This window comes from Heterodontus francisci, chromosome 19 (genome assembly GCF_036365525.1).
Source record: "Heterodontus francisci isolate sHetFra1 chromosome 19, sHetFra1.hap1, whole genome shotgun sequence".
Lineage (NCBI taxonomy): Eukaryota > Metazoa > Chordata > Chondrichthyes > Heterodontiformes > Heterodontidae > Heterodontus > Heterodontus francisci.
The window spans coordinates 48,107,513-48,122,521 of record NC_090389.1 but is presented as its reverse complement, the minus strand read 5'-3'; the positions used below and the strand labels follow the sequence as shown (position 1 = coordinate 48,122,521).

General features: G+C 42.0%; 1 protein-coding gene across 2 annotated transcripts in view; it reads right to left on the bottom strand.

The window, feature by feature from the left end:
- Positions 1-15,009, bottom strand: part of adamts9 (ADAM metallopeptidase with thrombospondin type 1 motif, 9) — a 402,991-nt gene that overhangs the window by 119,836 nt on the left and 268,146 nt on the right. For both annotated transcript variants that reach the window (XM_068051578.1, XM_068051580.1), the window contains exon 29: positions 3,280-3,447. In XM_068051578.1, the coding sequence (XP_067907679.1) occupies positions 3,280-3,447 (168 nt within the window). The remainder of the gene's footprint in view (positions 1-3,279; positions 3,448-15,009) is intronic.

Here is a 15,009-nt window from a genome sequence, read left to right as displayed (position 1 = left end):
CTTTAATCTCCCATAGGATCTTCATGCATTCCGCAGGAGGCAGTGCAGGATGATGACACCTTTGAGATATGTGTGTTATAGGACTCATATAGACCATGCACCAGCTCAGACACACACACTTTGGTGGGACTAGTAAACAAGATGGTTGGGTTTTCACCTGGTGACTCACACATCACAAGTGAGCAAGAGGTAGGGACAGCAGCAGACAGTCTGTGTTGGAGGCTGCAGAACACTCCAAGCTCTGCTCAGGTGGATGCATATGCTGTATCTTGGGAGCCATTGACGAATAGAATACTCTGGAGCAGCAGCAAGAAATGTGGGTATACTGGCAGGTGTTCCAACAGCACTGTGCATGCTTGCAAAGAGATTGGAGGAGTTCATGTCAAGCAAGAGTAGTATGACAGGCCTTTGTAATGATATCTCTATCCATGGAAAGCATGTCTAGCTGCATGCAGCATCAAAAGTGGCAATCAAACGACCGCATGCAGGCCTTTATCTGTGCCTTGCACGCTATGACTGCCACCTTAAATAGGATGCATGCTACCCTAGCTTTGGCGGTTCATTGCCTGTTTGATCTGAAGCAAAGTTTTCTCCAGCTCATTGCTAGCAGAGAAGTGCAGGTGGGCCATGAGAGGGATGATGGTGAAAGGGAACATGGAAGTGGGGACTCAGCTCAAAGCACTTCTATTTCTCACCCATTGCTCTCTCACTTGCACCCCCCCCCCCCACCAGTCAGTACACTACATGCTGTCTCATGTTCCAATGGCTGAGTCTGTCCCTGTACAGGTGCAGGTGGTGCAGTCTTTCGCGTGGTCCTTCCGGGCTCCAAAGCTCACAGAGGATGTCAACCAAGAGCATCTCCACCGTCAGGACAGGGATCTAAGTAGCCTGCCTCTAGTTCTGCTGAAACCACAGGGGTTGCACAGGGAAGTGCGAGGAAAAGGAAGGAATAAATGTTATATTGGCAAGTTTTGTTTTATTTTTGAGACATATGAAGATTATTTGTTTCCACCACTTTGCTGTCCTTTACATCTTTGGATACTGGCTGGCAAGTAGCATTTTCACTTGTGACGAATGGAAAGACATGGTGCATCACGTTCCACCTCCTCCTCCTCCTCCTCTTTCTCCTCCTCCTCGAAATTGTCTGAAGAGGCTCGGCACTCTGCATCTTGTTCCTCCTGCAGGTCCAAAGCTCGCTGCTGTGCAACGTCTTGCAGAGCACAGCACACCACGGCCATTCTGGAGACCCTGGTTGGTACATATAGAAAGGTGCCTCCAGATCTGTCCAGGTACCTGAAGCACATCTTTAGCATGCTGATTAGCTTGCTAAATGGCACATCTGATTGCCAAATGGCTTTTCCTGTACTGCCCCCTGCTTCAGTAGTTGGATTCTTGACAGATACCATCAGCCATGTTTTGACTAGATATCGCTTATCTCCGAGCAGCCAGCCAGTAAGTCTGCTTTGAGCTGCAAAGAGATCAAGGAGAGTGGGTTGCCATAGATCTGCAGGAAGATCTTTTTGTGGTTGCACACCAGGTGCACTTTGATAGAGTGGAAGCCCTTGCAGTTGATGAATACTCCTGGGTGATCTGGGCATGCCTTCATTGCCATATTTACGTAGTCAATGATGCCCTAGACCAGTGGGAAACCAGCCAGAGCTGCAAACCTGAGTCCCTGCTCATTCTGACTAGTGTCATCTCAAAGTTGACATAATTGCCTGCCCTGGCACACAAGCCACCAGTCACCTGTCTTATGCATTTGTAAACCATTGACTGTGAGATCCTGAAAATGTCTCTGGCAGAGTCCTGGAAGGATCTAGAGGCAAGAAATTGAATTTGGTGGTGATTTTGACAGCCACTGGTAAAATGTGGTCACCGGGTCCTTGTTTCAGCAGGCTGCAAATGTCTGACACCACCTGACATGAGACCCTGACCCTCCTGAGACGCTGGTGTTCCAACATGTTGAGGAAGCTTATCCTCCACCTGTAGACCCTGTGTGGGTAAAGCCTCCTGCAAGCTGCATTTCTCTGCTGATTCCTTCTCTCTTGTGGAGCTGCAGGTCTGTGAGGAGCAGATCATTGCTGATTCTGTTGCTCCTGCTCCTCCTGGTGCTGGTCATCTTGGCCCACATCTGAGGTCCAAAATAAGACAGTATAAGGGGGACCCATGCTGATCTGATAGATTAGACCTCCAAAGTGCAGAGCAGACGTAAAAACCTTCCAAGTTGTCAGTTACCTCTCAGCAGAAGTACTGCAAACAGAGTCGGCCTTTCACACAAACAGGCAAGTTGTGAGGTATCAGTACTTATTAGCATATTTCCCTATCATCTCTTCAACCACTTCTCTGCTGCTGTGTTCTTGCCTTACTTTCACCGATGAGGTCCAGTAAGTCCCGGAAACCTGAGCACCTAGTTAAACTAAATTGCACAATCCATGCTAATATTGCTGTAATTGACCAATTAACATACTGAAATTGATAACCCACCTCTTTCGAGGGGGTTGTTCACACGCAGCTTAATGCGTTGCAGCTAAATGTGGAAGTCGAAGGGTTGGAGCCGGCTTCTCGGTGTGCTGTCAATTTCCTGGTTTTAACTCCACATCTGCTCCCAAACTCACGTGCTCCTGCATATCACATCTCAGCTCAAAGTTTCATCTTTACATGAAGTGGAGTTAGAGGGCAGGGCATAATTAGACTAGGGTGCACAGATGGAATTCAGTACCCATTGTAAAGTTATACATTCTGTCCTTATTTTTATATATTACTTTGATTTTATATTATGATTTACAGTTAAACACCATAACTTATGGGAATTTAAGAAGAAACATAGAGTTGGTTGTAGCAGAAGAGTTTCTGTGGTACAGGTTGAGGAGTTGGAAGTAAAACTAAGGTACTATAGCACTATCACTAGAGCATCTGTGTGGGTCTGGGAGAAGGTTGAAGAATTTTAGGTAAAGATTATGCTGACATTTTGTAATTGCGTTCTGCCCAATTTTAAAATCCAATCAGGGCCTCTGACCAGCAACTGGCAGCCAGAGATTCTGATGTCTGGAATGCAGCTGTGATTCTGGGGCTGGACAGGAGCGCACACAAGATATGCTGTCCTTTCTAGTGCTGGAAGAGTGGGGGAAGATGAGGAAAAACATCTTTATTTCTCAAAACAACAGACTTTAGCTGTACTATAGTTTTGTTCTATCTGTTTTTTTGAAAAGAAGAAAGCAAAAGGAAATTGGTTGTTAAAGCAAGTAAATTCTGCAATTTGCGGAAAATGTTATACTTCACCTGTGCCCAGTCTCCAGTTTTCCATTTAGGACATCTACCTCCTCGGCATCGTTTGTGTGTTTTAGGTCTTTCCAGATGTTTACAATTCTCTTCCTTGACTTCCTTTCCATCTTTAGTCATGCAGTAAACAGTGCGATACTTACTTCCTTTCCCACAGGAAATGGAGCACTGAAAGTAAAATTATTATAGTAGTTATTTTTTGTTGTTGTTTACTAATCTTTACAATTTTAGGGAGAGATTTTCCTGGGTCTGCTCTTCGGCACCATGGATCACCTAGGTGCAGTGACAATTAGGTGGTCAGAGGACACAACTATAAAGGAGCACACCCGATTTTCTTTAATGAAAGAACACCAGTCATGGTTGTGGCTTTAGAACTGTCTTTAACATGCCCAATTTTTCAATATTCAGTGCGCCCAGGCTATCTGGTGTACCTGGATGCAGACCCAGCTTTGAAGCGTTCCTTTTTTCTGCCTTCCTCCATCCCTTCCTTCCATTATTTTTTTATTCTTTCTTTCTACAAATGTACAAAATTACTGTGCTTTAATCCAGGCGCTGCTTCACAAACCACTGACCACCTCCAGGCACTTATCTATTGTCTCTCGAGATAAGGAGGCCAAAGAAGAAGAAGAAGAGCATGTACATAAATATACAAAGAAGATTAATTTTCTTAATGCACTTAAAATAAAGATATCTATCATGATATCTAATGCATGAAGATGCACTTTAAAATCTCTCAAAGAAAACCAATATGTTGTGCAGCAATCTTTCAAGAAAATAAGAGGGAAAGCTCAGATATTTCACCTATTCAGATCAGTATAGGGGAAAAGATGGCATTAAGTATCAACATAAAGGAAAATACTGTTTATTTAGGCTTCACTTTGAAGCCACTAATGTCAACCTTTTACAGCAAGTTCACTGAATTACCAAGAGTCTGAGTACTTCTGAAGTACAGACATCTGACAACCCCACTGTGATTTCAGATTAGGCATTACTGAAAGATCAAAGAGAGAGTGAAATGGTAACAGATATTTAACATGGCAAGTATTCAGAGTACAAGGCATTGCACTGCAGGATAATTAAACTGTTACATTTTATTATTTTCAATACATAGAATTGCATAGAATATACAGCACAGAAATAGGCCATTCAGCCCATCTAATCTGTGTTAGTGTTTGTACTCCACACGAACCTCACATGCTATCTATCTCATCTCAGCTTTTCAGCATATCTTTCTATTCCTTTTTCTGTCACATGTCATATAGATGCCTTTTGAAAGCTTCTAAGCTCTATGCCTCAACCACTTCCAATGGTAGAGTGTTCCACATTCTAGTGAAACTTGGAATGACTGTTAGCAATCCAGGATTAAAAGGTTTACATCCTTGCAGGAATCACAGTTTAAACATTTCAAAACCGTATGAGCTAACAACCTGAAGAATTAAAAATTGCTGTAGTTTGATTTGGATGGTATGTTGTGCTGTGACATTGTAGGACATGGGTTCTAGAAATTTCACCCACTGTGAGTAGTAATTGTCTGGGTAGAAGAAGGGTGAAATCAGGAAGACGCTTTCCCCAAAGGAAGGGGAACTGAAGGGAAAGTTAGCTTGAACAACTGTAGAATACATCCTACTAACATATTTAGACTGCCAAAGACAGTGGTAGGTTGTTTGATCTCAATGGAGTAGCATGAGGCACCAGGAGTTGATCACATGAAAAAGAACTTACTGAAAAACAAGCAAAATGGACGAAAATATACCAACTGGTGTCTTCTAATGCCTCACCAAAATAACAATGTGAGACTTTCCTGTGACTGTGTCTAGGTGCACTGGGTCCTTCATTTAAATTAATGAGAGGGAAATTGGTCTGGTTCCTCCACAGGCGTGAACTCTGACCTGCCTGATTTTCCAATACTCACTGTTCCCAGTGATCTACTGCACCCGTGTGTAGATCCAGGAAAGTTACTCCTTTTGTTGTTGTTGTCATTCTTTAAATGAGCAGAGCTACTGTATTGGGGAGTTGCACCCACAAATATGAGTACAATTAGTATGAGACAAAGCCTGTACAAATTAAATTACCAAGCACAATGAAGTAATGTAGATGAGGCGGGGCGGGGGATGGGGTCGTTGTTGGTTGTCAAAGGGAGTGGGTGGCAGTGGGTGGTATAACCTCCTGCCTCATTCGCTGACTTCCTTGTTGGCTGGGCACCCAAGGCAAGGTGCCCAAAGGATATGGTGTTTGACCTACCAATCTGACTCAGAACAGCTCACATGATACCAATAAGGCCTGATAAGCTAAATTACTACTCGTAGTGTAGCCCAGTGAAGACAATTTTACAACAAATGTTATGTTATGATCACCCTTCACCTGGTCACTACATATCCAGTTTTGAACCAATAGTTCAATTTTTGACTAGCTGCTGAAAATATCCAAGATATGAGCCAGATTCCTGAAGTGCCCTTTTTTGCACCTGCCGTCCATATTTTACAATGTAATGCTCTTACTTATTAATGCTAAGGTTTTTGATCAATTTTCAATAGCTGCTATGTGAACATCAGGACTCAAATTCTGATCCATATATCTATCACACCCTCATCCTGCACCTTGTTTAGTTTTGGAAGAGCAGCAGGAACTGTAAAGTTCCTTTAACACAAGCTCCTCAGTTTGAAATATTATAATTCTATTTGCCAGTTTATCTTAATTCTTACTATTTGTCTTTATTTGTCATCAAAGAACTGAACTTGCAATGTGGAAAACAAACTTGTTTATATGTGCAGGATACCTGACAACTAAAATAAATGATTTATTCATAAACTACATTACACTTATTTAATTGTCAGTGTAATATCCTCTTTCTCCATCCAAAGAAACCCTCAAGGATAGGTTTCACTCAAAAATGTATTTTCTCAAAAGACCTCACATTCCAAAAGCTAATTAATCAAGGCCATTGCCAGTACTCTAGGGGCGATGCATATAAGGCAAGACAAGTGAACAAAGAAACAAAGGCATGCTGAAGCTGCATGCTAAGGAATTTTTACAGGATAGAGAAAATGTGGCAAGTCCTGGTTGGGTAAAAGTGGATGAAAGGTAAGTAAATATATTTATTTTCTGTTTTAACAAAGCGAAGGATGATCCTTAACATTTTTCAAATCAGAGGAAGTTATAAGCTTAGCCGCAATTATTTGGAACACCATTGCCAACCGGCTACGCATGGTCTTGGGTAAAGTGTAAATATAGAGTCATTTGAAGCAGCATGCAGATTATAAGTTGTAACCTAATGATGCTCCTGCAGTCCTGAATTTCACTGGATACACATTCTGATAAGGCAAAAGCTGCATTAATGAAAATCGAATTCATATTTTCGATAATGCTAATAAAACGTTAATTTCTACAGGATGATATTTTACTGATATTTGTTGGCAAGGTAAACTCGGACCAAGTTTAGAGATTATAAAGGATATGACAATCTATGTGGCAGATTGTTGTGTAAACATATCTGATTTCTTTTGCTAGTTAATTAAACCATTGTTCAAAAGATGCTATTTTAGAAATTATGAAAGTTATTGATATAACTTGCATTGTGTGGAAGGCTTATTAATTTACGATAACAGCATATGATTACAAAATTTATTGTAGACATTATCAACTCTGTTCATTTTTGTTTTTGATAAACAAGACTAGTTATTGTTACACAATTTATATCGTGTGTATTCATGATGAGGCTGAATGCATTAATTTTACGCATAATGAATGCTGTCCATGAAGAAGCAAATTCTGAAAATATCTGCTGCCAATGACATGTGTAGAACCATATTAGCAACAAGATACAACAGAATCTGAAAAAGAAAATACAAAGCTTTGTTTTCATGTTTGACCTATGAGCAAAATGGAGCTGTCTACTTTTGTTTGAAAATGCATTACATGATGAAATTATCTTTAATAAATAAGCATCCTAAGAAAACATAAGGTCACAACAGGGGAAAAACAATTATATTTATTTGAAATACTGTTTGAATAATATGACTCTGAGGACTCTATATACAATACTTCCTCTCTATGAAGTTGATATGAATCTTGCTTTTCTGTAAAAAGTATTCTTGCTGAGGTTAGCTCTGTAGTAGGAAATACATTAATATATACATAGGGAGATTTTTACTTTGACAATGATAGTTCAAAAAGTTGACATTTTAGTGCATGACAAATCTACGGGAAATGATCTTCAAAACAATATGATTATCAGATAATAAGCTAGACCTTAGGCTAGCAGTGAAAGTAAAACAGAAAGGATTGCACATTACTCTGTCTTTGCTTCAGATAGTTTACAAGAGATAACTCCAATCAAAATATCTGATAAAGTAAGTACTCATGTAAGAAACATCAAACAGGCCTGGAAATAGTCGAGCAGACCACCTGGCTTTGTCCTACTGAAGGCTATTCAAACATATAAATCGGGATATGACACTGGTTGTTGGACCCCAACTGCAATTTTCAGGTGCAAATGTTTGGAGCATGTCCTGTGCACACTCCACAGTTTTGTAGAAGGTGATGAGTGGTCTTTAAAGGGGTCGCTGGAGGTCCTTTAAGAAAATGGATGAAGAAACTTTACTTTTTTAAAGGGACAGAAGGAGCAGGGCTATTCCTTATGTGTACACCCCAAAAATACAAGCCTGTTATCGGGCCGTACAAAGCTCCCCACCACCTACCCCACCGCCTCGAACTGCCAGCCATCTCAGCATGGAAGCAGCCTGATTTCCCTGCCATTCCACAACTGGGTAAGTTGCAGCAGGGCACCTGTTTGGAACCCGCAGGTCATCAATACCATTTAAATGAGGTTTGAACTGAAAGATGGTTCAGGACACTCGACGCTGGCTTTTAGCGGGCAGCATGGACACACCAGTTACTTTGTGCCGGTTTTGGGTAGAAGTTAAAGATAACCCTCAAAATGTCCTCCAAGTTACTAATTTTTTCTTTATCTTTTGAGTAAATGGTTTGCTCATCTATTTGTAAGGAATGTTACGGTTCCACTATGGAACATTTTTTCCAATTTTATCACTTGTGTCAACATCCATCACCTCAACACTCAGTGCTCTTACAATTAAAGCACAACTTACAGGTAGCAATAGGAATAAGCGTATAGCAGATCTGAATGTATTGACACAATATAAACAAACAATGGTAGATTTGGTAGGGAGAAAGCTTTGAAGGCTTTGGGTCTGAGAAGATCGAGGAGCAATCATAACTAGTGGTAAGCACCATATTAATCAGATTTTAGAAATTGCAGGATATATATTACTTGAAATTGTTCACACACATGTGCACAAGTATGTAATAATGTACTACACAAATGGAATAAGCATTGCATCCTCAACATGAGATGCCATCTGCTCTTTTCACAGAGTAAAGAGCCCAGTGTACCATCAGCTGCAACTCAAAAGCACCATGCAAATGAAAACTAACCATCACTATCGCTGCTTGAAGCAGGCACCGGCAGTTACATCTCATTGGAAGTGTAGATGTTGATGGGAATGAGTAAACACAAGGTGATGCACCAACCACTGATAAGGAAGTAGTAATAATGATAATTAATGTGTAGTAATGATTAATTAGATTCTGTTATTCGCATTTACACCTCCCCCACATCCTTTGTTTCTTTACTTGACCCATTACCATCTCCTTTTGTCTTGTGCCATCATCTCTTTTGTCATTTAATCTCTCCTGCCTTCCACTACCACACACCTTCCCTTTTGTTCTTTCCCTCCACCTGCACACAATGTGCCCCCCACCACCATTCCCACCCTCTGTACTTGCTTACACACAAACACAAGAATTAGGAGCAGGAGTAGGCCACTCAGCTCCTTGAGCCTGCTCCGTCATTCAATAAGATCATGGGCGAACTGATTGTGGCCTCAACTCCACTTTCCTGCTTGCCCCCCCTTAACCCTTGACTCCCTTGTCAATCAAAAATCTTCGAACTTGGCCTCGAAAATATTCAATGACTCAGTCTCCACTGCTCTCTGGGGAAGAGAATTCCACAGATTAACAACCCTCTGAGAGAAAAAAAATCTTATTTCAGTCTTAAATGGGAGATCCTAATTTTTAAACTGTGTCCCCTTGTTCCAGAATCCTCCACAAGGGGAACATCCTCTCAACATCACCCTGTCAATTACCGTCAGGGTCATATATATTCCAATAAGATCACCTCTCATTCTTCTGAACTCCAATGAGTACAGGCCCAACCTGCTCACCCTTTCCTCAAGAGATAACCCCTTCATCCCAGGAATCAGTCAAGTGAACCTTCTCTGAACTGCTTCTAATGCAACTATATCCTTTCTTAAGTATGGACACCAAAACTGTACACAGTACTCCAGGTGCAGTCTAACTCGCCCCTGTACAGCTGTAGCAACACTTCCCTACTTTTATACACAATTCCCCTTGCAATAAACGCAAACATTCCATTTGCCTTCCTGATCATTTGCTGTACCTGCATACTAACTTTTTGTGATTCATGTACCAGGCCATCCAGATCCCTCTGTACCGAAGAGTTCCACAGTCTCTCTCCATTCAAATAATATACTGCTTTTCTAGTCTTCCTGCCAAAATGGGCAAGTTCACATTTTCCCACATTATACTCCTTCTGCCAAATTTTTGCCCACTCACTTAACCTATCTAAATACCTTTGTAAACTCTTATGTGCTGTTGACAACTTACTTTCATTCCTATCTTTGCGTCAATCAGCAAATTTAGCTACCGTACATTCAGTTCCTTCATCCAAGTCATTGATATAGATTGTAAATAGTTGAGGCCCCAGTACTGATCCCTGTAGCACGCGACTAATTACAGTTTGCAAACCCAAAAATGACCTCATTTATCCTTACCCTCTGCTTCCTTTTAACTAACCAATCCTCTTTCCATGCTAATATGTTACCCCTTACACCATGAACTCTTATTTTGTGTAGTAACCTTTGATGTGGCATCTTATCGAATGCCTTTTGGAAATTCAAGTACACCACATCTACAGGTTCTCCTTTATCCACCTTGCTTGTCACTTCCTCAAAGAACTCTAATAAATTAGGCAGACATGATTTCCCTTTCACAAAACCATGTTGGCTCTGCCTGATTGCATTATGATTTTCTAAATGTCCTGCTATTACCTCCTTAATAACGAATTTTAGCATTTTCCCTATGACAGATGTCAGGCTAATTGGCCTATAGTTTCCTGCTTTCTGTCTCCCTCCTTTCTTGAAGAGAGGTGTTACATTTGCGATTTTCCAATCCGCTGGGATTTTTCCAGAATCTAGGGAATTTTGGAAGATCAAAACCAATGCATCTACTATCTCTGCAGCTACTTCTTTTAAGACCCTAGCATGCAAGCCATCAGGTCCAGGGGATTTGCCAGCCTTTAGTTCTAATAGTTTTCCCGGTACCTTTTCCCCAGTGATTGTGATTGTTCTAAGTTCCTCCCTTCCTTTTACCTCTTGATTTTCAAGTATTCTTGGGATGTTTTTTGTGTCTTTTACAGTGAAGACAGACAGAAAGTACATGTTCAATGCTTCCACCATTTCCTTGTTCCCCATTAATTCCCCAGTCTCACCCTCTAAGGGACCAACACTCACTTTAGTTACTCTTTTTATTTTTAAATACTTATGGAAACTCTTACTATCGGTTTTTATATTTCTAGCTAGCTTTCTCTCATACTCTAATTTCTCCCTCATTATGTATTTAGTTATTCTTTGTTGGTTTCTAAAATCTGTCCGATCTTCTGAGCTACCACTATTCTTCGCAGTAATATACACTTGTTCTTTCAATTTGATACTAGCCTTAACTACCTTAGTTAGCAACGGATGGTGCATCTTTCTCATACAGTCTTTCTTTCTCAATGGAATATATCTTTGCTGTGAGTTATGAAATATCTCCTTAAATGTCTGCCACTGCTTCTCTATTGTCCTACCTTTTAACCTATATTCCCAGTTAACAGTGGCGCAGTGGCTAGCACCGCAGCCTCGCAGCTCCAGCGACCCGGGTTCAATTCTGGGTACTGCCTGTGTGGAGTTTGCAAGTTCTCCCTGTATCTGCGTGGGTTTCCTCTGGGTGCTCCGGTTTCCTCCCACAGCCAAAAGACTTGCAGGTTGATCGGTAAATTGGCCATTATAAATTGCCCCTAGTATAGGTAGGTGGTAGGGGAATATAGGGACAGGTGAGGATGTGGTAGAAATATGGGATTAGTGTAGGATTAGTATAAATGGGTGGTTAATGGTCGGCACAGACTCGGTGGGCCGAAGGGCCTGTTTCAGTGCTGTATCTCTAAATTTAAAAAAATCTAAACTTTAGCCAACTCTGTCTTTATACCCTTGTAATTTCCTTTATTTAAGTTTAAGACAATTGTCTTAGATCCAGACTTCTCACCCTCAAACTGAATGTGAAATTTTATCATGTTATGATCACTGTTGCCTAGAGGCTCCTTTACTATGAGATCATTAATTAATCCTGTTTCATTGCACATTATGACGTTTAAAATAGCCTACTCCCTGGTTGGCACTAGAATGTACTGCTCTAAGACATTGTCCGAATATACTCTATGAACTCGTCTTCCAGGCTACCTTTGCCAATCTATATGTAAATTAAAATCACCCATGATTATTTCAGTACCGTTCTTACAAGCCCCCATTATTTCTTCCTGTATACTTTGTCCTACAGTGTAGCTACCATTAGGGGACCTATAAACTATTCCCACAAGTGACTTCTTACATTTGTTATTTCTTATCACTACCCAAACTGATTCTACATCTTGATCTTCTGAACTAAGGTCATCTCTCACTATCATACTAATGTCATCATGAATTAACAGAGCTACCACACCACCTTTTCCTAGCTTCTTGTCCTTCCAAAATGTCAAATATCCTTGAATATTTAGATCCCAGACTTGGTCACCTTGCAACCACATCTCTGAAATGGCTATCAGGTCATAAATATTTATTTCTATTTGTGCTATTAATTCATCCATTTTGTATGAATGCTGCGCACATATACACAGCCTTTAATTCTGTATTTTTACCATTCTTGCAAACTCTGGCCTTATCTACTGGTGTACTCTTAAGTTTGTACACTCTGTACCTTCCTGCCACACTCTGGTTACCATTACCCATATCACTACCCTGCCTTGTCTATTGCCTTGTCCTTTCTCTTTAATTTACCGCATCTCCCCTCATGTGATCCTTCCCCCCAATATTTAGATAAAAGCCCTCTCTACTGCCTAAGTTATATCACTTGCCAGAACACTGGTCCCAGCATGGTTCAGATGAAGACTGTCCCAACGATACAGCTTCCACATTCCCCAGTACTGCTAATGTGCCCCATGAATCGAAACAAATTTCTCCCACACCAATCTTTGAGCCATACATTCAACTCTCTAACCTTATTAACCCTATGCAATTCACTCGTGGCTCAAGTAGTAATCCAGAGATTATTACCTTTGTGGTTCTGCTTTTTAATTTAGCCCCTTAAAATCTGTTATATCTCTAACTTTTTCAGAAGTGATTGCTTGCAAGGTGTACAAGCCTTCCTTCTGTGCATGCGCACCCAAAGGCTGTCCTGCCCCTCCACCAGAGCCACACAGACACCCCTCATTTGCAGCTGCACATGTGCCTAGCTGAAACCTGTGGCCTGAACCATATTTCTTCCCCCCAGCTGGTTTTTGCCTGGAATAGGTCAGGAACTCTGCGGGAAATGTGAGTGATGTGCATTCTCTGAACTCGGTAATGTGAGTGCTGCAAGTGCTCCTAACCAGGAGTGTGAGCCCTATCTGTTCTCTGAAAATATCTTCCTAGGCAGTCCCTCAGCACTGTATTGACAAGCGTGACTTGCTTCCACTCTGGGTCAGTGTGTTCTAACATGGCTAACGAACCGCAGACTCTACCACATGTGTGGCAGGTGGTGTTTGAAGATAGGTGAGTTACTTGGAGGGCTGTGCACTCCTTCTGCTGCTTGTACTTGACTTCCGCGTGTTCCTATTGAAATCTTACGAGATGCTCAGTACTTTCTCAAATGCACCTTCTCTACTTTGAGCGGTTGAGGGACAGGGACTCCCATGAGTTGGTGGGTATGTTGAATTCCTTCAGGGATGCATTGAGAAGGCCCTCAAGTGTTTCCTCTGTCCTCCTGGGAGCCTTCTGCTGTGGCAAAACTCAGAGTAGAGCAGTTGCTTTGGAAGCCTGGTGTTCGGCATGTGAGTCACATGGCCCTCCCAGCGAGGCTGGTTTTGGGTAATTAGCACCTCGATGCCGGGATTGTTGGCGAGGGAGAGGATCCTGACATTAGACCACCTATACTGCCAATGAATGTGAAGGATTTTATGGGGATAGCATTGGCGGTACTTCTCCTAATGCCTTGAGGTGCCTGCTATAGATAGTCCAAGTCTCCCAAGCATATAGGAGCGTAGGGATCACTACTGCCCTATACACCATGACCTCAGTCCCGGGTTTGAGGTCCTCTTCCTCGAATATTCTCTTCCTCAGTTGGTCGAAGGCATAGCTGGCACACTGAAGCCGATGGTGGATTACGTCATCTATGTCTGCCTTTGTTGAGAGGAGACTCCCGAGATATGGAAAATGGTCCACATCCAGGGTCTTGCCTTAGATCCTGATAGACAGAGGATGCTGTTGTGCTGCTGCAGTGGGTTGGAAAAGGACCTTAGTTTTCCAAATGTTTAAAGTAAGTCCCATCATCTCATATGCTTCAGTGATGACTTGGAGCTCACTCTCTGAGTGAGCACATACACAAGCGTGTTCGCGTACTGAAGCTCAATGACTGAAGTTGGAATGATGGCAACGGAGGATGAATAAGTTCCCATATATCTTGTAGGTTATCTCCTCTCCTGTGGGGAGCATGCTGGAGGTGAGGTGCAAAATTTCAGCGAGGAAGATGGAGAAGAGGGTTGGTGCGATGACACAGCCTTGTTTGACACCAGTCTTCACTGAGATAGGATCTGTGGTGGTCCCGTTGGTAAGGAGTACGGCTTGCATTCATCATGTAGTAGGTGAAGGATGGTGATAAATTTCCGAGGGCAGCCAAACCTATGGGGGACTCTCCATACACCCTTGCGCTTGACAGAGTCAAAGGTTTTCATGAGGTCAAAAAAGGTCATGTACAGCATCTGACACTGCTCCCTATTTGGATTTGCCACGTAGTGAAGATCATATCTGTCGTGCCTCTCAAGTGGCCGAAATTCACATTGCGACTCTGGGAAGAGTTTTTCAGCCACTAGGAGGAGGCGATTGAGGAGAATCCTTGCGATGATCCTCCCTGTGGTAGACAGCAGGGAGATGCCCCTGGAATTACTGCAATCGGATTTGTCTCCTTTCTTGAAAATCGTCACAATCATGGCATCACTGAGATCTCCTGGCATGCACTCCTTTTCCCAGATAAGGGATATGAGGTGGTGCAATCGTACTACGAGTATATCACTATAGTGTTTCAGGATTTCAGCAGAAATTTCATCTACTTCAGAGGCCTTGTTGTTTCTCAGCTGGCTTTTTCAACTTCATTCGGGGTCGTGTCAAGGCTGAGCCGGGTAGTGTACTGAGGGATGGAATCAAGGAGGCTTGTGTCAAAGACAGAGTCTCGATTGAGGAGCTCTTCAAAATTCTCCCTCAAGCGGATGCTGACTGCCTCTTCGTCCTTCATAAGCTCTCCTCCGTTCTTGGCGTTCAGCAGGGTGGGCCTTTGAGTGTTTGAGCGTAG